Source organism: Pogoniulus pusillus, chromosome 29, assembly GCF_015220805.1.
Source record: "Pogoniulus pusillus isolate bPogPus1 chromosome 29, bPogPus1.pri, whole genome shotgun sequence".
NCBI classification, from domain to species: Eukaryota; Metazoa; Chordata; class Aves; order Piciformes; family Lybiidae; genus Pogoniulus; species Pogoniulus pusillus.
Genome location: NC_087292.1, coordinates 17,345,727 through 17,370,137, shown reverse-complemented (window position 1 = coordinate 17,370,137; position 24,411 = coordinate 17,345,727). Strand labels below are relative to the sequence as shown.

General features: G+C 59.0%; 1 protein-coding gene across 1 annotated transcript; it reads right to left on the bottom strand.

Annotated features, from left to right (window-relative positions):
- Positions 1-1,983: 1,983 nt before the first annotated feature.
- Positions 1,984-23,581, bottom strand: ASXL1 (ASXL transcriptional regulator 1). Its single transcript, XM_064167499.1, has 12 exons — positions 23,450-23,581; positions 17,168-17,250; positions 15,076-15,184; positions 13,035-13,155; positions 12,862-12,959; positions 12,050-12,143; positions 11,624-11,776; positions 10,422-10,585; positions 10,234-10,330; positions 9,355-9,460; positions 8,367-8,985; positions 1,984-6,734 (listed from the first exon to the last, which is right to left on the bottom strand). The coding sequence occupies exons 1-12, from the start codon at positions 23,507-23,509 to the stop codon at positions 3,882-3,884; spliced, it is 4,557 nt and encodes a 1,518-aa protein (XP_064023569.1). The 5' UTR covers positions 23,510-23,581; the 3' UTR covers positions 1,984-3,881.
- Positions 23,582-24,411: the final 830 nt, after the last annotated feature.

Here is a 24,411-nt window from a genome sequence, read left to right as displayed (position 1 = left end):
CAGTCCCCAGCCCTGGAGGGGCTTGAAAGCCCTGGAGCTGTGGTGCTGAGGGCCATGGCTTGGTGGTGCCCTGGGGCAGTGCTGGGGTAAGAGTTGGGCTCAAAGAGCTTCAAGGTCTCTTCCAACCCAAAACCATTCCATGATTCTCAAAGTGTGCACAGAGCTCACCTGAGGGTTTGCAGCAAACACAGGCCAAGCATTTCCCTCCTGTCCTTGGCACAGGTTTGGTGACACTGAGCCCCTGGGTGAGCTGCTCCCAAACTTCCAAGGGATGGAAGGAGTTGGCTGCAGGTGTGGGGATGAGCAGCACTGGGTCACAGCAGTGTGCGAAACACCTTTTGGTACCTGGGGACACAGCTCCTGCTGCTTCCACAGCCCCACAGGTGTCTTGGCTAGCTCAGAGAGTCTCCTGTCTGCAGCTGGGACACTCCAGAGCACCACAGTCAGAGCCACACAGCAGAGCCTCTGAGGGAGGAAATGAATTCGTTATCAGAGCAGTATCACCCCCAAAAAGATCAGATTCTGTTTGCTCTGTGTGAAATTCTGCCTTTAGCTGGGGTTTGCTCTTGAGAGCTCCAAGCTCCCCTGTTCCAAGAGCTCCTGACACCACCCCCCAGGCACCAGCAGAGCACAGCCCTGGCAGCTGTTGAGCAACGACCTCAGGAGTTGTTTTGCTTTCCTCATTTTTAGCATATTTTGATTATCTGGAGGTCTTTAAGCACCCTGAAGGCTGCCAGCACCAGGAGAACATCAAGGAGCTACCAAAAGTCCACCAAAGCTGGTGCAGGACCCAGCTCCTGTGCCAGAGCAGCCTCGTGCCAGCAGGGGCTGGAGGTGCCCGGGGCTGGCAGGCCCAGCACTGAAGGGACCAATGGTGCCACAGAGCTCACTCCTGTCTCAGCAGGAGCAGTGTGGACTTGAAGCCAGCAGCCCCCTCCCAGGGACACAACTTTCTTCACACCACAGCACCCAGCTTTGCCCCTTTTCCTTCTCCACACCAGCTCTGCTGCCAGCAGACCCAGGCAGCTGGGCTGCACCACTGCCCACCAGCCCCTGGCATCAGCAAGGGGAAGAAACTGGGAGGAGATGGCACCATCGGCACTGACCTGCAGCACTGCGGGACAAGAGGAGGTTGGACACTGTCACCACACTCCCACAGCCCAGCTGTGCCCACCTCGGCAGATCACCAACTGCCCTGGGGAGGGTGCCCAAGCCCAGCCCCCAGGCGTGGCCCCATCAGACCTGACCTGATCCTTTTCTCACTGCCGAGGGGCTGCAGAAAGCCCAGAGGTGGCTTCGGGAAGCAGAGAGTGCTGTGAGGTGGTGCTCTTCAGGAGGCCTTTCCAGATCTCTGTACCCATCACCTGAGCTCAGGTGATGTAAAGCCAGCAGGGGCAGCAGTAAGAGCTGCCCGGTGCCACCCGGGCCAGCGTGGGCACTGCTGCCCTTAGCCAGGGCAGGTCCCTCCCTCTGGTGCTGCAAGTGTCTAAAACCCAATTTAAGGAGGCCAAGGCAATGCCCTTGGATCACCACAGAGTGGCTCAGGCTGGAAGGGAGCTCAGAGCTCATCTCCTCCAACCTCCCCACCGTGCCCAGGGACACCTCTCAGCTACACTCAGCTGCTCAGGGCCTCATCCAGCCTGGCCTTGAGCACCCCCATGCAGGAGGCAGCCACAGCCTCCCTGGGCAGCCTGTGCCAGGCTCTCAGCACCCTCACGCTGCAGAACTTCTTCCTCAGCTCCAAACCATTCCTCCTTGGCCTGCCTCAGACACCCTGGGAAGTCTCTCTGCAGCCTTCTCTGCAGGCTGCACCCCCCCAGCTCCCTGAGCCTGTGCTCACAGCAGAGCTGCTCCAGCCCTGGGCTCACCTCTGTGGCCTCCTCTGGCCCTGGAGCAGAGCCCTGGGACCCGCCCGGGTCCGGAGAGCAGAGGAGCAGCAGCAGTGCCGCGGGGAGCAGAGGGCAGGAAGGACGAAGGCACAGCTGCAGGTTTTACAGAGTGTTTATTTTTCCAATACCACAAGGGACATACATGAGAGCAGGGCCCCCCAGGGCCCCCCAGCCCAGCCCCAGCTGTACACTGCAGTGGCCCCAAAGGAGGCAGAGCCAGACCCTGGCTCTGCTTCCTATCTTTGGTAAGCAGGTTCCACACCCCCCAGCTCTGCTGTCGGCTCGGTCCAGCCCGGGCTGCCTTGGTCCCTCTCCTCCCCCCACACTCGGAGGCTGTCAGATGCGTTCAGGATAAACCATTGCAGACTACAACTCATTGCATCCCTCAGGCTGCACCTCAGACAGGGACTTGTACGGTTAAAAACAAAAGTGCATGGTCAAGGGAGGTAGGATAGAGCTAGAGAAGGGACAGGAGAAAACAAACACCAACCCCTCCCCGTTCTGGCTGCTGCTGCAATCACTCAGCCAATCTCTCCCCCCCCTCCCCCCAGGAGCGATTCCCCCTCCCGCTCATCAGCCGCTCCCCATCCACCCCGCACAGGGCTGCTCACCAGCTCGCACGGCAGCAACGCACAGCTCAGAGCAGCGACTGCTGGAGTCCACTCGGCTTCCACAACCCCCACCGAGGTCATCCTAGAGCTCCCACCTCACCTCCTGCCTGCAGCAGGGAGCCCAGGGGACAGGGCGAGGCTTTGGTGCACTGAGCCTGAGGCTGGGCAGGACAGAGGAGCGGCTCCAGGCAGGGGGTGCAGGTTGGTTATCTACCACCACTTGAATGCAATACTGCTGTGAGAGCCTGGTAAGCCCAGGAGGGGACAACCGAAGAGAAAAGCAAACCGAAAAGAGAGAGACCCCTTTATGTCCTATGTACATCACATCCATTTACAGAGTTGGCCAGTACTGTGTACAACATATAAATACATGACCCAACAGATGCAGAGAGGGCACTCACAGGAGCCAAAAGGATTCACTTTGTACAGCCAAAGAATGAAAATCAAGAAAACCAAAAGAAACCAACCCCAAACTCATTTAAAAAAAAATATAATAAAGGGGGGTGGGATAAAAACACTGCTTTAAATGTTAGCTGATGGTCACTGATGGTCACACAGATGCACAGCCAAGATGCTCAGCCAGGCTGAGGTCCCCCCCGGCAGGCAGGGCTGCGGTGCAGAGGTCACTTGGCCACACCGAAGAGCTCTGGGAAGCTCCCAAGGTTTCACCTCAGTTTGTGAAGCCAGCCAAGAGGCAGTGGTGGCAGCAGCTGGCCAGCAGTCCAGCCAGGGCCACGCAGCATCCTGCAGCGCAGCAGAAGGCACCGGGTTGGCACCGGCCATGCTTCTGTTTCCTTTTGTTCTCCCTGCATCCTCCGTGTTGGCTCCATGCGGTGCAGGCTGAGCTGTGGCTGGCTCCACAGCCTCCTGCAGAGTGCTTTGCTGGGCACCACATCCTGCTGCAGCACCCCAGGCACCGCTCAAACCAGCACTGCAGAGCAGCTCCTGGCTCGCAGGCTGCCCGCCGGCTCCTCCTGCGCAGAGCAGGGCTGGAGATGGCAGGAGGGGAGAGTGGAAGACTGAAGGGCCTCACCTAGCACAGCCCTGAAGTAGGAAACGTCTCCTTCCAGTTCCTCTGGATGTCAGCAGCTCCTCGGCAGAGGCTCCACGCGTGGCCACGGCAAGCTGCCTCTCCTCAGGGCACAGCTGGGGCTTCCACGGGCGCACGAAGCAGAAGGATCCCTCCAGATCCTCCACCCCCAGAAGCGAGAAAGGGCTTTGCACCGTGGTGCTGGGTGGGAAGGCAGCTCAGCTCTCCTCCCCAGCCAGAGCGTGAGGGCGTTTCTACTACAGACAGGAGAGGATTTGGTGTACGGGAGTCAGGATCGGTCGTTACCAAAGGACACCACACAACACACAGCGCGCCCGCGGCCAGCGGCCATTATCTCACCACAAGGCACAGTACACAGAGCTTGGAGGGGCCGATGCAGTCGTCGTGGCAGAAGGCCCCGCAGCCTTTACACATGATCATGGCTTTCAGGCTGCAGGAGCACTTGAAGGAGATCTCATCCATGCTGCTGCTGTCAGCGAACATCTGGACGGAGAGGGCGGCGGCGCCGCGGCCGCCCCGGTGGCTGAGCTGCACCACGCTGCGGGCGAACGCCGGCGCGCCCGGGGAGCAGCTCCGGCCGCCGGGCTTCAGCTGCAGCCTCGACAGCTTCCCGTAGAACGCCTGCTTGATGTTCAGCTGAGAGGGGATGGAAGAAGGCTCCAAGGGCTGACTCTGGCCCTTCCCGGCTTCCCTGGAAAGCTTGAGGAAGGGCAGGTGGTCCCTCGGCAGGGGTAAGCCCTGCGGCTGCTCCCAAGGCTCCGCGGGGGTCCCGGCCGCGGCGCTCCTGTTCTCGGCGTTGCTCTTGGCCAGGCTGCTGCACGCTGAACCCTTCTCGCTCTTGCCTGCTCCCAGAGGGGTGCTGTGCTGCTTGGGGGTCCACCCGTCCCTCGCAGCCGCCCTGCCTCCTCCTGCCACGCAGCTCTTCTCCAGAGGACTCTGCTTGCTGGGGGATGAGGTCCCCACGGCTGAAGCGGGGTCTAAAGCCCTGGGGGGCTGCAGGCGAACGCTGGGGCCACGAGGGAAGCCAGAGCCAAAGAGCTTCTTGCCTTGAACCCCAACGTAACTTTTGCTGCCCGAGGCACCCCCTGTCTGATTTGGACCAAGAGAAGGGAGAGCTGGAGATACAAACTGAGGCTCTGCAGATGCTTTCAGCTTGTCTGGGCTTTTATTTGCGGTGATGCTGGCTAACAGGTTGTGCTGCGGCATCCGATGGACCTTGGGCAACTCCTTCTGCTCCTCAAAGCTACAGGAGGAAAATGTTCTTCCCAGAGGTCCCAAATCTTCAGGCTTCTGAGAGGCACTTGCCACATTTGCCACTTGGTCTTGGCAGCTTAAAGCTGAACCAACTTTGGAATGTGTTTCTGGAACAGGTTGATCCTCTGCACCCTTGGCTGCAGGCAGCGCTGCCCCCGCCCCGCACTTCTCCTGGGGGTCGACAGAAGATCTCAGCGAGTGGAAGTCATCACTCCTGCTGAGGGCACTTGTCTTCATTCCCACATCTGGAGCAGACTCCTTGCCCACACAGCAGCTGCTGCCTCCCTCCCCGGGCAGGCAGAGGCTTTCCGACCGTGTGCCCAGCGCCGGCTGTGTGCCATCCAGCTCTGTGTTGCTGTGAGGGCCTGGGAGAAGCTCTTCCAGGGGAAGCTTCCCCTTCAGCAGCTGCATCACCAGGGGGTTGTTGGCTTCAACAGAGGGCACAGGCCAGGCAAGGCCTGCTGGCCCCTCAGCGTCCTGGGGCAATGGTGTGTGTGCTGCCCACCTCTGAGCTGCAGCTGCGGTGCTCGGCTCTGCGGGGAAGCCCACGGCACAGGCCACGCTCTCTGCTTCCACAGGCGATGCTGATCTGATCCTGTCACACCCCTCGGCGCTGCTGCCACAGGAGGAGCCCTTCCCAGCCACCTCCCTGCAGCCACCACCTCTGCCGCAGGCGTCCAGCTCTGAGCCCTCCTCAGCTTCCAGGTCGGAAGCGGTGTCTGTGGTCTCGCTGTGTGTGCTCTGCACCTCGGCGTCTCCCTTTGGCTGCAGCTCTTCAGGCTCTCCCTGATGGGCATCTTCTGGTCCTGTTCTAGGGCACCTGTCCCTCAGCTGCACTTTGTCAGAGGTATTGATCCCGTTCTGAGAAACAAGGTCACCGTGGGGAGGTTCCACCACAGACTCCATCTTCTGCTCTTCGTGCCAAGGTTTGCCCTCGCTCACTCTCTCTGCCTGCAGGCCTGCCAGGCTGCACGGCACAGGGACCTCCTGCTCTGCCACTCTGGAGTCACCACTGCCAGTGCCACCCCTCTCCACCAGCGCCTCAGAGCCATTCAGTCTAAACCTAGCCAACCCTTCTGCCTGGTGGCATTCTTTACCATCTGGTGACAACTCTGGCAGCAGAGCAGGACAGCTGGAGGCGTTTCCCTTCAGGCTGGAGTGCTGAGCCAGCTGGGCAGCAGGAGCAGCACCACCACCTCTGAGCTGTGACCCATCAGCCCCGGGACTGCCCACAGCAGCTCCCTGCCCCTGAGACCACCGCAGGCCGTTCCCTGGAGGAACTGCGCTGCTGCTCTGCCCCTCCTGTGGTGCTCCACAGGAGGGGGTTTCGGTCCTTGGCTCACAGGGGAGCTGCTCAGGGCTCTTCTCCTGTCTCTCACAAGTTGATGACCCAGTCAAAGCATCACGGAGGCTGCTGGGCGACCCAGCAGTGGGCTGAGCTTCCCCTGAGCCAGCCCCTGCACCGCCTTCCAGAGCTCCGCTTCCCTCACCGGCCGAGGAGAAGGGGCTTCGTCTGGAGGAGAGGAAGGCCTTGGAGTCATCCTCCTGAGCAGCCACCTGGGAGCCCAGCGGCTGCCCACTCAGCTGGAGAGGCGACAGTAGTTGTGCTCGCTGCAGATCTGCCGAACGCTTTCGGTGAGTCCTCTTGGATCTCCTGTGCCCTGCGCGGCCGCCGCCGGCGTCTCCTCCTCCGCCGCCGCCTCCTTCGTCAGGGCTTCTCCCTCCGCCCGGGCCCCCGCCCCCTCCGATGGCAGCGGCAGCCTCTCGCTGGGCTCGGGCTTGCAGGGCCCTGGCTTTGATGTCTGCGAGGGTCCGGGCCCCGCCGCGGCCCCGGGCGGAGGGCTCGGTGCTGGGGATGATGCGGGGGCAGATCTGGTAAGAGGGCTGACCCTTAACCACCCAGGGAGGTTTGATACGTGACAGTTGAATCTGCAAAGAGAGGGAGCAGCCATCAGTCCTGCCTCTGACATTCACTCAACGCCTTGGACTGGAAGAGACCTCAAAGCTCAGCCAGTTCCAACCCCCTGCCAGAAAAAGGTGGCTCAAGGTCTCATCCAACCTGGTCCTGAACACCTCCCTGGGAAACCTGTGCCAGTGTCCCCCCACCCTCACTGCCAAGAATCTCTTCCTCATCTCCAGTCTCAATCTCCCCTCTCCCAGCTCAAAGCCATTCCCCTCATCCTGTCACTCCCAGTCCTTGTCAAAAGTCCCTCCCCAGCTTTCCTGTAGCCTCCTTCAGGTACTGGCAGGCTGCTCTAAGGTCCTCCCAAGAGCCTTCTCCTCTCCAGGCTGAACAACCCCAACTCTCTCAGCCTGTCCCCAGAGAGGACAGCAGAATGTTTGACTGGTAACTGCTCAACACAGTCAGCATCAAAGGCTTCCATAAAACCTGAAAATTCCAACTTCAAACCAGGCTTTGGCAGGGGAGCAACAATTTGTGTCCCTGAAGCTTGTGTGAGCTCTGTCAGGGAACAGGTAAAGCTCCACTGTGACTGCTCTAGCAGAGCCCATGGGCACAGACACCAGACTTGGCTGATGGATGACTGCTGGACTTGATGACCTCAAAGGTTTCCTTCCACTCGAAACGATTCTGTGATTTTATCCCAGAATAAACAATTTGGATTTGGACCTACAGAGCCCAAAGTCATAGAGTCTGAGAATTGTTTGGGTTGGAAAAGACCCCTAAGATCCAACCACTGTAGCCATTAAACCCTGTCCCCAAGTGCCATGGCCACAGGTTTCTTGAGCACCTCCAGGGATGGGCACTCCATCACCGCCCCAGGCAGCCTCTGCCAGTCCCTGGCCACTCTTGCAGCAGACATTATTCCTGCTCTCCAACCTAAGCCCCCCCCAGCCCAGTTTCAGGCCATTTCCTCTCATTCACCCCTCACAGCAGGGTGAACAGCCTGCAGGGCTGCTGAACACTTCCAGTCAGGATAGGGCAAGTCAGAAGATTCTGCCCCAGAGGCACTGGCAAGCTGCACAGGATGAAGAAGACCATCTGAAGGTCTCCTCCACAACAGGCCAGCCAGGCTCAGGAAAAGTGATTTCTGCACCCACAGAACTGGGACCTAACAGAGTCAAGGTCACCCTCAGCTCTCCAGCAAAGGCCCTGGAGTGATTTCATAGAATCAAGCAGGTTGGAAGAGACCTCCAAGATCATCCAGTCCAACCTAACACTTAGCCCTGCCCAACCAACCAGACCATGGCACTAAGTGCCCCAGCCAGGCTTGGCTTCAACACCTCCAGCCACGGCCACTCCACCACCTCGCTGGGCAGCCCATTCCAATGCCAATCACTCTCTCTGCCAACACCTCCCTCCTACCATCCAGCCTAGACCTGCCCTGGCACAGCTTGAGGCTGTGTCCCCTTCTTCTGTTGCTGGTTGTCTGGGAGAAGAGACCAAGCCCCACAGCAGGGATCAGAGGAGGCTCCACCAGCTCTGCCAGGGAGCCTCTGCCACTCCTCTCAGCATGCCAGCACTCCCCACTCTAACAGCCATTGGGTGCTGGCGAGCACAAGAGCCCTGAGCCCCCCAACACCACGGAGCCCCTTTCCTACCCGGATGGGTGGGACTTTGGGCTCCTCTTTAGTAGGCTGTGGCTTTTCTGGGTGAACACTTTCAATTGTGTTACGAAAGGACTGACGATCTTCAAGCCGGGGCTTCTTTTCGGGGAAGGACGCGGAGGCTGCCTCCTCAAAGCACTTCCTCTTCTGGTCCTTGGAATCCCGAGGAGCAGGGCTCTCCTGGGGCAGAGCAGGAATCCTGTCTGCAGCTGCCAGGGATGGGTCTTCGGATTGCCCGTGGAGTTTGGAAGCCTCGGGAGAGAGGTGGGATTGGGAAGTCTCCGGCTTCAGCGCCGCGGCCGAAGGGCTCCGCAGGTCGTCCTTCTTCAGCTCTGCTTCAAGCTTGGTGTCTTTGCGAAGGGAGGGATCAGCTGCTGCTGGAGCAGCCTCCTTGGAGGCCTCTGCCTGCTCAGCCTCCCGCAGTTTGTAGAGGCTCCTCCTGGCCCTGCAGCGGAGGTCGGCGCGGGAGCGCTTGCGGAAGTGGCCGTCCCGCTGCCGAGCCGCCGGCCCCCGCGGCAGCCGAGCCTCTGCCTTCACAGCCAGCCCCGTCCTGTTCTCTGCGTCCTCCTGCACCGAGTTCTGCTCCTGGGATTCTTCTTGGGTCAAGCCCAACCTGTGAGGTAGATGTAAAACCGAGCTGAAAGCTCAGGCCCACCCAACGCCAGCAGCTCCGCTTCCGGCTGCAGCCGCCACGGATCGCAGAGCTGAGACCCATCAGACCTCCCGGAGTCACTGCCACGACCTCCACACCTCCCATCCCACGGCTCTGTCACAGGCAGTGAGGAACCCAAGAGGTGGGAACCAGGACTGGGAGCTTCCCTGGGACACAAGCCCTGCTGCCAGCCAGTTCCACCCAGCACTCCCCACACGCCAGGTTCTGCCAGGAGTCTAAGCTTCACCTTGGGGATCTGTCAAGCACAAACACTCTGCTACCTGCACAGGCACAGGAGAAAAACAGGACAGAGGAGGTAAAATATCTCACTTTTGTCCATAGTAGTCCTCAAAGAACTTCTCCTTCCACTGCTCCACTCTCTTCTCCTTTTCCATCTCCTGCCGAATTCGAACTTGCATCTCGTGGGTGAATTCACCTGCGTGGAACAAGAGACTGCAGTTCAGGTTCCACACAAACCTGCCTCTGCAGATGCAGCCTTTGGTGCCTCTGCAGCAGCTGGGCAGGCACAAAGGACACTGTCACTACCCCACCGATCCACACACACTGCCTGCAGCTCCTCAAGGGCAATGGTCATAAAGCCTCAAGCAAGACACAGGCCAGTGAGGGCTGGAAGCTCTCTGCTGTGAAGCCAGGCTGAGAGAGTTGGGGTTGAAGAGAAGGCTCTAGGGGGACCTCCTGGTGGCCTTGCAGTGCTTGAAGGGGCCCATCAGAAAGCTAGGGACAGGCTTTTGAGCAGGGCCTGTTGTGACAGGACAAGAGGGGATGGTTTGAGCTAAAAGAGGAGTATTCAGAATGGAGAGAAAGAAGAAATGTTTGGCACTGAGGGTGGGGAGAGCCTGGCTCAGGCTGCCCAGAGAGGTGGGAGCTGCCCCAGCCCTGGCACCACCACAGGCCAGGTTGTCTGGGGCTGCGAACAACTCTGCTGTGGTTGGGAATGTCCCTGGGGACTGCAGGGGGTTGGACTGGATGAGCTTCAAAGGTCCTTTCCCACTCAAACCACTCCATGAAGCTAAGTCTGGCACTTTCACTTCTCCACCACTGTGCTCTGCAGGCCCCAAAGGAAAACACATCTTTGATTTTAAAGAGGCAAGAAGAAAGGCTGGGGGCAGCACAGCCACTCCTGTGCCCTCTCTGTAAGAGATGCCCTGAAATGAAGAGCTCTCCTGCAGCAGAGCCTCATGCACTCACCGTCAGCCAGCCTCTCCCGCCAGCTCTGCGCAGCGTGGGTGAAGAACTCATTGTTGAGAGCGCTGCCGCTGAGCCGCATCGAGCCGTCAGCCCCCACCTGATGGACACAGCCACAGCATTGCCTCCAGCCCTCCTGCCACCCGGGGGCAAGGCAGGGAATGCAATCCCCATCCCCTCCACCCTCCTACCTGTCTGTCCACCTCGGGCAGGAGGTAGAGCAGCTGCTGCTGGAAGTGGGAGGGGAGAGCGTTGAAGGTTCTGGAGTTGATGAGCGCTCGCAGGTTGGTGTTGACCAGGATGGAACCAGGAGTCTCAAAGTCAATGTCCTCACCACGGTTCCTTTTCATCTGCCCTGGAGTTGGAGAGTAGGCAGATAAACAAACCTTGGTTGCATGGAAGCACTGCAGCATGAGAGGCAAAAATTCATCTCCAGCAGCAAAAGGAGCAAGAGCTGGAGCAGAGCAGAGTGTGCACCAGGGGTGCTGGCTGACAGCAGCTGAAGAGGAGCCAGCAGGGTGCTCAGGTGGCCAAGAAGGCCACCAGCATCCTGGCCTGGATCAGCAACGGTGTGGCCAGCAGGAGGACCAGAGCGGGGATTGTGCCCCTGTACTGCACACCGGTGAGGCCACACCTGGAATCCTGGGGGCAGTTACAGGCCCCTCACTCCCAGAAGGGCACTGAGGGGCTGGAGCAGGTCCAGAGAAGGGCAACAAAGGTGGGGAAGGGTCTGGAGAAGAGGGCTGGGGAGATGCAGCTGCAGGAGCTGGGGGTGTGCAGCCTGCAGAAGAGGAGGCTGAGGGAGACCTCATTGCTCTCTGCAGCTCCCTGAGAGGAGGTTGGAGCCAGGTGGGGCTGGGCTCTGCTCACTGCTGTCAGGTGATAGAAGGAGAGGAAATGGCCTGAAATTGTGCCAGGAGAGGGTTAGGTTGGAGATGAGGAAAAATTTCTTTGCTACAAGAGTGGTCAGGACTGGCACAGGCTGCCCAGGGAGGTGGAGGAGTGCCCATCCCTGGAGGTGATGAAGAAGCCTGTGGCCATGGCATCTGGGGAGGACGTGGCTGTGGTCATAGCGGTGCTAGGTTGCTGCTTGGCCTGGGTGATCTTAGAGGCCTTTTCCAGCCCAAACAAGTCTGATTCCATGGATCAGACTCTGCTACACACTAATGAACAGCTGTGCAGCTGCAGTTTTGATAGGAGGTGACATCTCTGGCACACTCAGGCACAATTCAGAGCAGATAAAGTTCTGCAGGCTCACTAATGCTCAGGGAGGAGCTCTGGCTTGTGAGCCTAGAGATCATCATCTGCCTTCAGAAGGAAAGGAACCTTGGCTCTTGTCTCAGCTAGAGAGAGACCTCAGCACTGCTCTCTTCATGCCCAATTATTCACCAACCTGCTGTGGGCTTCCGGATGCCTCTGAGCAGCTGGGGAGGGTCCCTGTTGATCTCTACTCTGCTGCGCAAGGAGGCTTTGCAGAGGGCCAAGGAGCTGCTGCTGCTGCTGGAGGTGCTGCTGCTCTCCCCATCTGCATGCCTGCTTGGGAAGCCTAAAAAGCAAAACCACATCACAAAGCCATGCAGAGAGAGGCAGAAACTCAGTCTGGAGAGAGGTCTGCTGCAAGCATCTCCTGCTGCCATATGCACCCTGGCAGGGTGGTGCTGCTGCTCTGTCACCAACCCCTCTGATGGAGCTCAGGGCAACCCTCCACAGCCCCAGGCAGTGGCAGTGAGTGTTAAGGAAATCCTGAGGCAAACTTAACAGATAATTAGGGAGAAGTGATTAAAAGCTCCCTGGGCAGTCATCAGAGAGCAGTGCTCACCAGAGGCAGACTCCATGTGTGCGCCGTTGACTTTCAGGGGTGTGAGCACAACACGAGGCAGCATCACTCCAGGCTTCTTCTTTTGCTTGCTTGTCTGCAGCCCAGGGTGGAAGCAAGAGCAAACCAGGGGAGCAAAGGCATTATGGGAGGGTAAAAAACACAGACTCATACAACAGTTTGGGTTGGAAGGGATCTCAAAGCTCAGTCAGGGGCAGGGACACCTCCCACCAGCACAGGCTGCTCAAGGCCTCATCCAGCCTGGCTTTGAACACCTCTCTGGGCAACCTGTGCCAGTGTCTCCCCACCCTCACTGCCAACAATTTCTTCCTCATCTCCAGTCTCAATCTCCCCTCTCCCAGCTCAAAGCCATTCCCCTCATCCTGTCACTCCCAGTCCTTGTCACAAGTCCCTCCCCAGCTCTCCTGGAGCCCCTTCAGGCACTGGCAGGCTGCTCTAAGGTCTCCCTGAAGCTTTCTTTTCTCCAGGCTGAACAGCCCCAACTCTCCCAGCCTGTCCCCACCAGGGAGGTTCTCCAGCCCTTTGATCATCTTTGTGGCCCTCATCTTCTAGACAGCTTGGCTAAGAGCTACCTGGCTCTGAAGTGACCCTTCAGGAGTCACCTTTGTGACTAGCAGGGAATCCAGAACCACCTTCCCTGTCCACAATCCCTGCCCACACTGCAAACCCCACTTGAGGAGAAGGCTCCATAACTCAGACATCTTTGCACAATCAGTCCCCATCCTGCTCAGCCACCCATCAACGAAAGGTCCCTCAGAGGCTTCCTGCTTCCCACTATTCCCAGTTTTTCCTACCTGGGAGGCAGTTCTGTAGCTCTCCCGGGTGGCAGCAGGAGCCTTGCTCTGGGACTCAGTGGAACAGGAGGCGTTGGAGGAGGTTTCATCGAGAGACACTGAAAGAGAGAGAAGAGGTGAGGCAGAGCCTGGGGCAGGCCTGTGGCTTCAGGTGAAGGCCACCAGACACTTACCATCGTTGTCACCACTCACAGTGCTGGCTTCATTGGACCCACAGCTCTCTGCATCTGCTGCATCCTCCACCTCCTCCCCTTCTGGCACCGACAGGTTGCGGGACCACTGCAGGGCGTCCTTCTAACGGGGGCAAACACAACTGGGATGGCTGCAGCCCCCCTCCAACACCTCTACCAACACCAACACAGCGTTTAGTGCACAGAGACTGGGAAGGCAGTTTGGGTTTTACCTGCCTGACTGTAACCTCCCCTGCTTGAGCTTTGTGTGGGCTCAGAGCGGGAGAGAAATCACCTAAAGTGCCAGCAGGTGCTGCTGGCACCGCCTGGGAGTGACCTCAACACAGCCCAGCTCATTAAGGTTACTAATTGCACTGCTCCACACAGGGGCAGCTCCTGTTGGAGGGAATTATTCTGAGCTCCCCAGTTCAAGAGGGACAGCAACTTGCTGGGGAGGGGACAGCAAAGGGCTGCAGAGATGCAGAGGGAGTTGTTCTGAGCTCCCTAGTTCAAGAGGGACAGGGACTTGCTAGGGAGGGGACAGCAAAGGGCTGTAGAGATGCAGAAGGGACTGGAACCCCTCTGTGAGGAAAGGTTTAGTGTGGAGAAGAGCAGCCTGAGGAGGATCTCATCAATCCTCATCAATACTTCAAGGGTGGGTGGCAGGAGGATCATGGAATCGTAGAATGTCAGAGGCTGGAAGGGACCTCAAAAGATCACCTGGTCCAGTCCCCCCACCAGAGCAGCACCAGGCTTTGTTCAGTGGTGCCCAGTACAAGACAAGGGGTAAGGGGCACCAGCTTGGCCATGAGGAGTTCCATCTGAACATGAGGAGGAACTTCTTCATTGTAAGGGTGCTGGAGCCCTGGAGCAGGCTGCCCAGAGAGGTGGTGGAGCCTCCATCTCTGGAGCCATTCCAGACCCACCTGGAGGTGTTCCTGTGTGACCTTCTCTACCTGACCCTGCCTTGGCAGAGGAGTTAGACTCAATCACCAGAGGTCCCCTTCCAGCCCCTGCCATTCTGTGCTTCTGTGAGAAGCAGCTCATTCCTACCATGAAAGAGCAGAGCAGCACCTGAGTAGCCAGCTGCTAAGATAGTAAGCTCAGGAGATGTGTTTACTACTTGTACAGATCCAAGCCACTTCATTTCCATCTGTTTGCAGCCAAATATGGCAACTCAACAACATTTCCTGACAGCAGAAAAGAGGAAGGATAAAAAGCTGCAAGCAGCCAACAGGTAGCTCAGCTGCTCCAGAGAGCTGATGTTGAGCAGGGAACCCAACAGCACATCACAAGGTGAAAGAAAAGCCTCAGGAACATCAACATTTCTGATTGCTGGGACAAAACAAGCCCCCTAAAAATAAACATCCCAGAGAGAGCAGCTCTGGCTCCGAGGGAAATGGTGATGCTCAGTGCCCTGCACGGCACAGAGCGAGCAGGCAGGAGGATGAACGAGGCACTTTGCCTGCAAGGTTTTAGTCTGATCTGCTGCTTGGTTGTGTTTCCTTCTGGCTGCCAGAAAAGGAGCAGCAAGAAGAATTAGCATCATGGAATTGTCAGGGTTGGAAGGGACCTCAAGGATCATCCAGTTCCAACCCCCCTGCCATGGGCAGGGACACCTCACACTGGATCAGGTTGCTCAGAGCCACATCTGGCCTGGCCTTGAACACCTGCAGGGATGAGGCTTGCACCACCTCACAGAAACATGCAGGCTGGCAAAGCCCTCAGGATCACCAAGTCCAGTCTGTAACCCTACTCTACAAGATTCACCTTAAACCAGATCCCTAAGCACATCCAAATGACCCTTCAACACCTCCCTGGGCAACCTGCTCCAGTCTCTCACCACCCTCACTGCGAAGAACCCTTTCCTAACATCCAGTTTCCATCTCCCCTCTGCCACTTCAAACCCATTCCTCCTCCTCCTGTCATTACAGGACCTTGTCGATAGTCCTTCCCCAGGCCCCCTTCAGATACTGGAAGGCTACTACAAGGTCTCAGCAAGAACTCAAGAGCTCAGCTTAGAGGGCAGGAGCTCAGCACTTACCTTGAGTGTGAAGAGGCTGATCCGTCCAGGCAGCTTGTAGAAGAGGCCATCGCCACCCCGCGAGTTGGAGTGCAGCATGGCATTGAGACAGGCCAGGGGAGAGGTGCCACTGTAAGACAGAGGGCAGCCAGCTTCAGGGAATGGCCTCAGCAGGGCAAAAGCACGAAGGGGATGTTCAAATGGGCATCCCTCAGCTGGTGGAGGGAGCAGAAACCATTCACAGACCTGTTCCAGTGGGAGGTGTCCCTGCCTATGGCACAGGGAGGTTGGAACTGGCTGAGCTTTGAGCTCCCTTCCAACCTAACCCATTCTGTGAATCATAGAATTCACTCAGCCAGTCCCTGTCACGGGCATGGACACATCCCACCAGCACAGGTTGCTCAAGGCCTCATCCAGCCTGGCCCTGAACACCTCCAGGGAGGTTGTGGAGCAACAGAACAAGAGGACACAGCCTCAAGCTGTGCCAGGGCAGGTCTAGGCTGGATGTTGGGAGGAAGTTGTTGGCAGATAGAGTGATTGGCATTGGAATGGGCTGCCCAGGGGGTGGTGGAGTCACTGTCCCTGGAGGTGTTGCAGCCAAGCCTGGCTGGGGCACTGAGTGCCATGGTCTGGTTGGTTGGGCAGGGCTGGGTGCTAGGTTGGGCTGGCTGAGCTTGGAGCTCTCTTCCAGTCTGCTTGATTCTATGCCCTCATGTGCCAGCTCATCCCACACTGACACATGTGGAACTTCTGTGTCACCTCCTCTGGTGTTTTCCAGTTAGTCACAGGCAGAAAAGGTTACCTGAAAGAGCTACCAAAACCAAGCTGGTTCTGTTACTAAAACTGAAACTGAAAACTTGAATTGAGACAAAACATTTCCAAGAAGATCATTCTCAAACTGCAAACTGACAACAGTTTCCTTTCCCACCCTGAAAGCATTTCAGCTTTGGAGGTTTCATTACAAGCTGTGGCAACAGACAGAATGGTCCTGACCTGCTTTTAGAGCCTACAAGAAATCCCAGAGTGGCTCAGGTTGGAAGGGACCTTAGAGATCATCTACTGCAACCTGCTCTCCATGGGCCCCTGCCCATCTCCCACCAGCACAGGGTGCTCAAGGCCTCATCCAGCCTGGCCTTCAACACCTCCAGGGAGGTTGTGGAGCACAGAAGCACAGAATGTGATCTTTGATCCCTTCAGGGAGCTGCAGACAGCAATGAGCTCTGCCCTGAGCCTCCTCTTCTGCAGGCTGCACACCCCCAGCTCCCTCGGCCTCTCCTCACAGGCCCCTCCCCAGCCTTGCTGCCCTTCTCTCAACACCTTCCAGCACCTCAACAGCTCTCTTCAATTCAGGAGCCCACAACTGGACACAGCACTCAAGGTGTGGCCTGAGCAGTGCTGAGCACAGGGGCAGAAGAACCTCCCTTGTCCTGCTGGCCACTGTTCATCTCCTACAGCTGTCACACAGAGAGAAGGTCACAGCTACTTAAACAAGGAAACATCTCCCACCCCTGTCACTTCTGTGTCTCCACATCAGCTTCTGCTCCACGTGAAACCCACTTCAGAATGGGCATCTCCTGCATGCCAGGAGCCACAGGAGCATGAGCTGCACTGCCACAGCACTCCAAAACCTGAGCAGAAGCTGCTAGAGACATGCAAAACTTTCTGGAATCTCCTACATCATCCTGTCTGCTCCAGAAACGAAGCATCACAGGAGACAGCACTTCATCTGTCCTCAAACTGGAGCCAGAACAGCAGCAACTGGGAGCTGCTGGGGAGAGAAGCGTAGGAGGAGGTGGGAAGTACCAGACAGAGCTGGAGCCTGACCTGCAGCAGGCACTGGTTCTACAAGAGCTGCCTGGAGAAGGCTCTCTCTCTTATCAACAAATCCAAGGAACAGCTCCCAGTTATTGTCAAAGGGGAAAAAAAAGCCACAACCCAACCCACAACCTGCTCAGAAATGTCTCTGCTGTCATCTGCAGTGCCTGCAGGAGCAGCAGCAGGAGAGGAGCAGTGGGCAGGAGACGCAGCAGAGCCGCACCAAGCAACTGGAGGCTTCCCGGGGAGCCTCCCCCCTGCTCCACGCCAGGCTCCAGCCAGGGTTATCAATACTAACCTCATTTCCTTCAGTCCTTCAGCCTCTATGACCTGCAGGATCTGTTTTGGGGTCATAGGAGCATCAGAGTAATTTTCCAGCACCTGAAAAGACAGAAAAGGCCTCGAGTCAGTAGGGAATTTACCTCTCTGCTCGCAGAGCTGCTCTGCAGGCTGCGGGTCAGGCCCAGCCACTGAGCCTCTTAAAATGGTACCCACTGCAGGAGACAGGCTGAACATTTCAGCTACCTCAGGACTGGACCAGGCTGAGCATCACAAAGCCTGCCCTTAACCTGCTCCTTAATGAAACAAGGAGGAGAGGAAAAGCAGCAGGATTTGGCCTTGGCCCCAGAGCGCAAGCAGCGGAAGGAAGCTTTACCCCAGACTTTAACCAAGCTGCTGCCACTTGCAGCCTCCAGAGCTGTGTCACAGGCAGAGGCAACTTCAGTGCTGCAAAACCTTCTCCCTCTCTCGTGGTGAAGCACCCAGCACTACTTCTGCCAGGCAAAGTGGCACTGGACAGCAACTGCACAGCCCAGCAGCTGCCACCCTTGGATGGCTGCATTCGGTTTTGCTTCGTCTCAAGAAGGGCAAGAGTCAGAATTCTGCTCAGAGAAGGGCAGCATGAGGGGGCTGGAAGGGACCTCTGAGCATCATCCAGTCCAACCCTCTGCTCCAGCAGGGCACCCCCAGCAGCTTGCCCAGCAGCACACTGCCCAGCTGGGCTTGGAAGCTCTGCACACAAGGAGACTCCACAGCCTCTCTGGGCAGCCTGCTCCAGGGCTCTGCACCCTCACACCAAACAAGTTTCTCCTCAGGGAAGCTCCTGGCTTCCAGTTTGTGCCCACTGCCCCTTGGCCTGTCCCTGGGCACCACTGACAACAGTCTGGCCTCATCCTCTTGGCCCCCACAGTTCCTTTAGCTCTTGCTGAGCATTGCTCAGCTCTCTTCTGGGGCTGCTCTTCTGCAGGCTCTCAGCCTTTGCTCCTCACAGAGCTGCTCCAGGCCCCTTAGCATCATGGATAGAGATGAATGGAAGGGACCGAGAGCAGCAGGCCAGGCAAGACAAGAGAGCATCAGAGGAAAGGCCTCATTGGACAGGGCTGAAGAGGAGGGAAAGGCTTCAGCACATCCCTGAGGCAGCAACTGCAGACCTGCCCCTGCCCAAACCCAAAATGACAGTGAAGGATGTGGGAAAAATGATGGCTTGGAGCCACTCTGGAATAAAGATTTGGGCTGCCTGAAAGCCAAGGCCTGAAAAAGGCAGTGCAGGAACTAACTCCTCCCTTCACATGTCCTGTGAATTGCCTCTTACATGTGAGGAACTGAAGAGGCCTTTTCCAAAGCCTCTGCAACTGCTCCAAACCATCTCAAAGCAAGAACTGAAGGCCTGGAAAAGAGGAGGGAACATTTCTGTGGGGATGATTTCCCACAGAAACAGGAAACAAGGAACCAAAATAAGCTGCAGGAGATGTAAACCAGGATGTGTCTCTGGAGGCAGATTCCCCCTGCAGCTGCCTCCCGTCTCAGCCAGGGAAGCTGCTTGCTGAATGCCAAGGAGATGGAATTCAGCAGAGCCCTGGGCCTGCTGGGGCACAAATGCTGAGCCACAGGCAAAGGGCATGGCCTGGCACAGCCAAGAAGCAGCCATGGAGGTTCACTTGGGAACCTTCTGTGGTCCAGACTCCCCTGCTGCAACGGCCACAGCGACGCTCGACCTGGATGTCATCTGTGAGCAAGCGTCAGAGGAGGCAGCCAGGCTGCAGCTTTCGCTCTGACTGCTGTCAGAGGCCCAGGGGGGAACCCAAAGGCCACATTTAGCTCACCCCCAGCAGTGTGGGGAGGTCCAGAGCCCTCAGGCTGTCTCTGGAGTGGCAGGAACAGGACATGTGTGGAGAACTTTGGAATGGTGAGGCAGGGCCTCACTTCCATCTCCAGAGCACCTCCAACCTCTGCAAGGCAGGCAGCAGCCAAGCCAGGGCACTGCAGGGCTGCCCTTCAGCTCTGCTTTGGGCTAAGAGCCATTTCTTAACCCAACAGGTGGATTTTCCTGCTGCCTGAAGGTGCTGCTGCTGCTAACCTGGAAGGGGACAGCAACATGGGAGCTACCTGAGGTCTAACCCGAGGAACAGACCAAGAGGTTAAAGCAAAGATCAAAGCAGGACTCAGCCCTCCTCAGAGGCAGCAAACAATTCTCATTCCCACTCCATCCAGCTCCAGCACTTTTTCCTCCACTAACCACCTGCCTCCCCACTCCTCCCTAGCTTGTGATGCTTCCTGCCTGGCCCATGGCCCTGTCCCTCACGGGCAGCTGCTGAGGGGGAACTCAGCACTCCCCAGGCTGCGGAGCCAGGAGGTGGAACGTGTGGTGAACAAGAAAGGAGCTCTTTGGGAGCTCGGAACCCCCCCGGGGTGACAGTCACAGCCAGCACAAAACTCAGCCCGAGGGGCATTCACACCAAGAGAAAAGAAGCTGTGCTCAGGGGAACCATCCCCAGTCACCAGCGTGAAGAGGCTGATAATGGAAGAGCTGGGGGGAAGAGATGATCCTGCAGGTTACCCACCAGAGCCCAGACTCCAGCCTGGCACTGCCAGCACCACAGCAACCTTCCAGCAGCTGCCACAATTTAAGCATTTACCTATCCCTTACCCCCCCCAAAAGGCTTTCCCCCCCCCCACCATTTGATGCACTGAGAGCCAAGAGGTTCCACACCCCTCATGATGGCAGCTTACACCACTGCCCCAGTTAGGGGCTCTGGCAGTGACTCTGGGTGCCCAAACGGAGCCTTCAGGGCTCATTTGGTGGCATGTGCACAGCCTCAGCTCTGCAGGAGTGGCCACACTGGAAACCACTTTTGCCTGTGATGCTGAGAAACACTGAGAGGAACACAAAGCACAGAAGTGTGTGCCAGAAAGGGAAGGGCAAAGCATTTGTGACAGGGAGCACGTGTGAGAGGAGTGGTAGCTCCAGAGCTATCTTTAGCCCATGTACAACCGGGCCTGAGAGCTGCAGGAGCTGCTCCAGAGCTGCAGGGCTCTGGAAGTAGATGGTCTGGTGTGAGATGGGGCAAGGACTACTTCATCCATAGCTCTAAGGTGCTGCTGAGGCTTTAGACAGCTCTGGCACCCACTCAGCCTGAGGTGCTGGCCCAGGCAGGTGTAAAGAGCTCCCTGCCCCATCGCAGGAGGGTGAGACTGCTTTGGAGTCTGCTGTGCTGCTCTGGGCAGCCCAGAGGTGCTGAGAGCTACTCACCTGTTAGACCTGAGACCATTCAGAGGATCCTGGAATGGGTTGGGTTTGAATGGACCTCCAAAAGCCCACCCAGTGCCACCCCCTGCACTCAGCAGGGACATCCTCCCCTACAGCAGCTTGCTCACAGCCTTCTGCAGCCTCACCTGGAGCAGCTCCAGCCAGAAGGCCTCAGCTCCCTCCCTGGGCAACCTGCTGCAGTGCTCCAGCAGCCTCCTGCTGCACAACTTGTTCCTCACCTCCACTCTCAAGCTGCTCTGCTCTCATTTCAAACCACTGCCCTGGTCCCATCCCTGCAGGCCTTTGGGAGCAGTCCCTCTGCAGCCTGCTTGTAGCCCCTGCAGGTCCTGGCAGGCTACTCTGAGGTCTGCCTGGAGCCTTCTCTTCCCCAGGCTGCACACCCCCAGCTCCCTCAGCCTGTCCCCAGAGCAGAGCTGCTCCAGCCCCTCTGACCATCTTCATGGTCCTCCTTTGGATCCTCTCCATCAGGTCCTGTGTTGAGGGCTCCAGAGCTGGACCTAGCACTGCAGGTGAGGTCTCAGCAGGGCAGAGCAGAGGGGCAGGATCCCCTCTCTCCATCTGCTGGCTGATCTGATCCCAACGAGATGATTTTGTGCCAGGTCACCTAGCACAGCCTCTGCCCCTACAGGTCACCTAGGAGGAAAGCTTCCCTGCCAACCTGCTTGGCTGGCAGAACCAGGGTCTCCAAGAGGATCACAGGGCATGGCACTGCCCACCTGCTCCTGCAGGGCAAGCTCCACAGTGGCCAGCTCCTGCCCTTCTCCAGCTCAGTCATGTGGGTTCTAAACCACTGTCACACACAAAAGATGATGCAAGCAGCTGGAAGATGGATGCTTGGTTGATTAGGTTTCCTCCTGGCAGGCCTTAAGAAAACACTCTGACAGCCAAACAAATCTCACTCAGGAGGAGCACCAAGACCTACCCTGAAGACAGAACCACAGAAAGGTTTAGGTTGGAAGGGAGCTCAAAGCTCAGCCAGTTCCAACCTCCTGCCATAGGCAAGGACACCTCCCACTAGAACAGGTCACTCAAGGTCTCATCCAGCCTGGTCCTGAACATCTCCAGGGAGGTTGTGGAGCACAGAAGCACCCAATGTGATCTATGATCACATTGGGTGCTTCTGTGCTCCACAACCTCCCTGGGAAACCTGTGCCAGTGTCTCACCACCCTCAACCTGTGCCAGGCTCTCACCACCCTCAACCTGTGCCAGGCTCTCACCACCCTCACTGCAAACAACTTCTTCCTAACATCCAGTTTCTATCTCCCCTCTGCCACTTCAAACCCATTCCTCCTCCTCCTGTCATATCAAGACCTTGTCAATAGTCCCTCCCCAGCCCTCCTGGAGCCCACTTCCGATCCTGGAAGTCTACTTTAAGGCTCAACTCCAGGCCCAACTCTCAGCTGGACTCATCTCAAATGTTCCCCAGAATGTTTTTGTGCTCCAGCACAACCTGGCCAGGCAAAGACCCAAAAGAAAACAACCTTCAAGGGATCAGGACACATCTGAAGGACCTGAAGTCCATTCCTCCAGATGCCCACAGGCTACACAGCCAGCACAGCCCTCCCCTCACCAGCCAGTGCCACTGCTAGGGCTAAGGGCAGGACACTGCAGGGATCTGCTCACACTGGCCACAGGCTGCGAGATCCTCACAGACAGAGTCACAGAATCAGGCAGGGTTGGAAGGGAGCACAAGGAGCAGCCAGTGCCAACCCCCCTGCCATGCCCAGGGACACCCTACCCTAGAGCAGGCTGCACACAGCCTCAGCCAGCCTGGCCTCAAACACCTCCAGCCATGGGGCCTCAGCCACCTCCCTGGGCAACCCATTCCAGCCTCTCACCACTCTCCTGCTCAACAACTTCCTCCTCACCTCCAGCCTCACTCTCCCCACCTCCTGCTTTGTTCCTTGACAGTCCCAGCACAGGTCTGTGTCACCAAGATTGAGTAGCAACCAGGCAGGGGCCAAAGGGAGCTGGCAGCAGTGCCCACCAGCACGTGGGGATGCCAAGCCATGAGCCCAAACACCTCCAAGTCCACCTCTACCTCAAACTTCTGCCCAGTCCCCACTCACCACACCTGGGACAGCCTCAGGTTATTTTGGGGTTGATAATTCCTGCTCCATACTTGGAGTTAAAGACAGATGGGGCTCAAGCAGGCTTCCTGCAGGGAAACCATCACCATCCTCCTCCTCCTCCTCCCACTGCCAGGGGCAAAGAGCAGCAGTGTCCAACAGACCTGCACAGAGCTGGCAGCTGGAAGTCGAAGCCTTCACAGCAGCTTCTCCAAAGAACAAAAAGAATTTAGGCACAGCCACAGCTCCATCCCCTAACGCCCGAGGGGGCCGCAGGCTGCCTGCCCGCAGCCAGGCTGACCCCGCGGCACCCCCAGGCCTGCGGCTGGGCCTTGGAGGAAGCCTCCGGAAAGAAGCCAGAAAGTTTTGACAGCAGCAGGCCCTGACCCGGGGCCGGGCCCGAGGCTCCGCTTCCTCCCGCCCGCTTCTGAGCCGCCTACAAGGAAGAAAATGAACCCCCCCACAACGAGTGCGGCCCCGGCCCTGAGCAACGACAGCGGCGGCAGTCAGCGAGGAGCGGCAGGGACCTCCCGGAACCCGTCCCGGGCCCCCGCGGGCCTGGCGGAAGGAGCTGACGGCCGCAGGGACCCCCGGAGGAGTGGGCGGCTGGGTCCGGCCCCCGCCGAGGGCTGCGGCTGCACCGGCCCGGCCCCCGCGCACACACCGGGGCTCGGCCCCTGCCCGCCCGGCCCGGGCAGAGAAACAACCGAGGAGCAGGCACCGCCGCGGGACCCGGGAGGGGGAAGCTGGCGACTCTGCCCCCGGATCCAGGAAGCTCGGGCCCCGGGCCAGTCCCCGCCGCCGGCGCCGTTACTCGAGGCGGGGCCGGTTCCGGTGCTGAGCAGAGCTCCCCCAGGGCGAAGGAGGCCCCCCGGGGCCCGGCCGAGCCCCCGCGCCGCCTCCCGGGGCCCACTGCAGGCCCTGTGCGGCGAGGCTCGGATCCCGGTTCCGCACCCCCCTCACCAGGCGGGCGGCCTCGGCCCACGTGCGCTCCTTCTTCCTCCGCTGCTTCATCTCCTTCATCCTCCTCCTCCTCCTCCTCCTCCTCCTCCCGCGCGGGGCGGCGGCGGGCGGGCGCGGACCGTTAGGCGCGCGCGGGCGGCGGGAGGGCGGCGGCGGCGGCGGGGGCGGGGCGGGCGCGCGCGGGGCGGGCGGGGCGCGAGGCGGGGTGGGGCGGGGGCGGGGGGGGAAGGAGGAGGAGGCGTCTGCGGGCAGCGTTACGGGGAGCGGCGGCGGCGGCGGCTCGGGCCCGACATAACAACGGGGTCAAAGGGCCGGGAGCGCGGGGCGGGGGGAGCGGTGGGCGGAGCTCGGCGACGGTGGCCGCGGTGGGACACGGCGGGGCCCGGCGCGCGCGCGCGGGGCGCTGGGGGGGCGGGGCCCGGGGCCGGTGCGAAGGCGAGCGGAGCGCAGGGGCTGCCGGGAGCTGTAGTCCAGGCGGAAGGCCCAGCCCGGCCGCGGCCCTGCCGGCGGACTGCAGCCCCCGGCGGGCACTGCGCGCCTCGCGGGGCACGCTGGGAGCAGGGACGCGTCACGGCCGTGGCTTGTTTGTGCGGGGCCGCGGCGGGAGCGGGCGGCAGTGGCCGGGCCGAGGCTGGCTCCGGGAGCGCAGAGCCTAAGGAGAGGTCCCGCGGCCCCGGCCCCGGCCCTGGCCTCGCCGCTCTCTGGGTGAACGCCCCGGCAACGGCTCTTGGCGTTTCGGGGCTCCAGTGGTGTCCCTGAGGGTGCGTCCCGCGGAGCCGAACGCCCGGGGGCAGTGACCGCTGCTGTTGGGCTTCCTAAGCCTACAGCGCTTGCTCAGGGCTCCGTTACCGCCGCTGCCCTCGCTGCCTCCCGCTGGTCAGGAGCACCGAGGCCTGCAGGTCCAGGACCCCGGGCAGGGCTCTCGTAGCCCCCGAGGTGCCATGTGCCAGACATCTGCACTC

Excerpts from the sequence above, each read along its gene's own strand:
- ASXL1 (XM_064167499.1), bottom strand. The coding sequence starts at position 23,509 with ATGAAGGAGATGAAGCAGCGGAGGAAGAAGGAGCGCACGTGGGCCGAG. Across the intron at positions 13,156-15,075 it reads TCAGCCTCTTCACACTCAAG|AAGGACGCCCTGCAGTGGTC; the intron begins GTAAGTGCTGAG and ends TGCCCCCGTTAG. Across the intron at positions 10,331-10,421 it reads TGCCCGAGGTGGACAGACAG|GTGGGGGCTGACGGCTCGAT; the intron begins GTAGGAGGGTGG and ends TGTGTCCATCAG.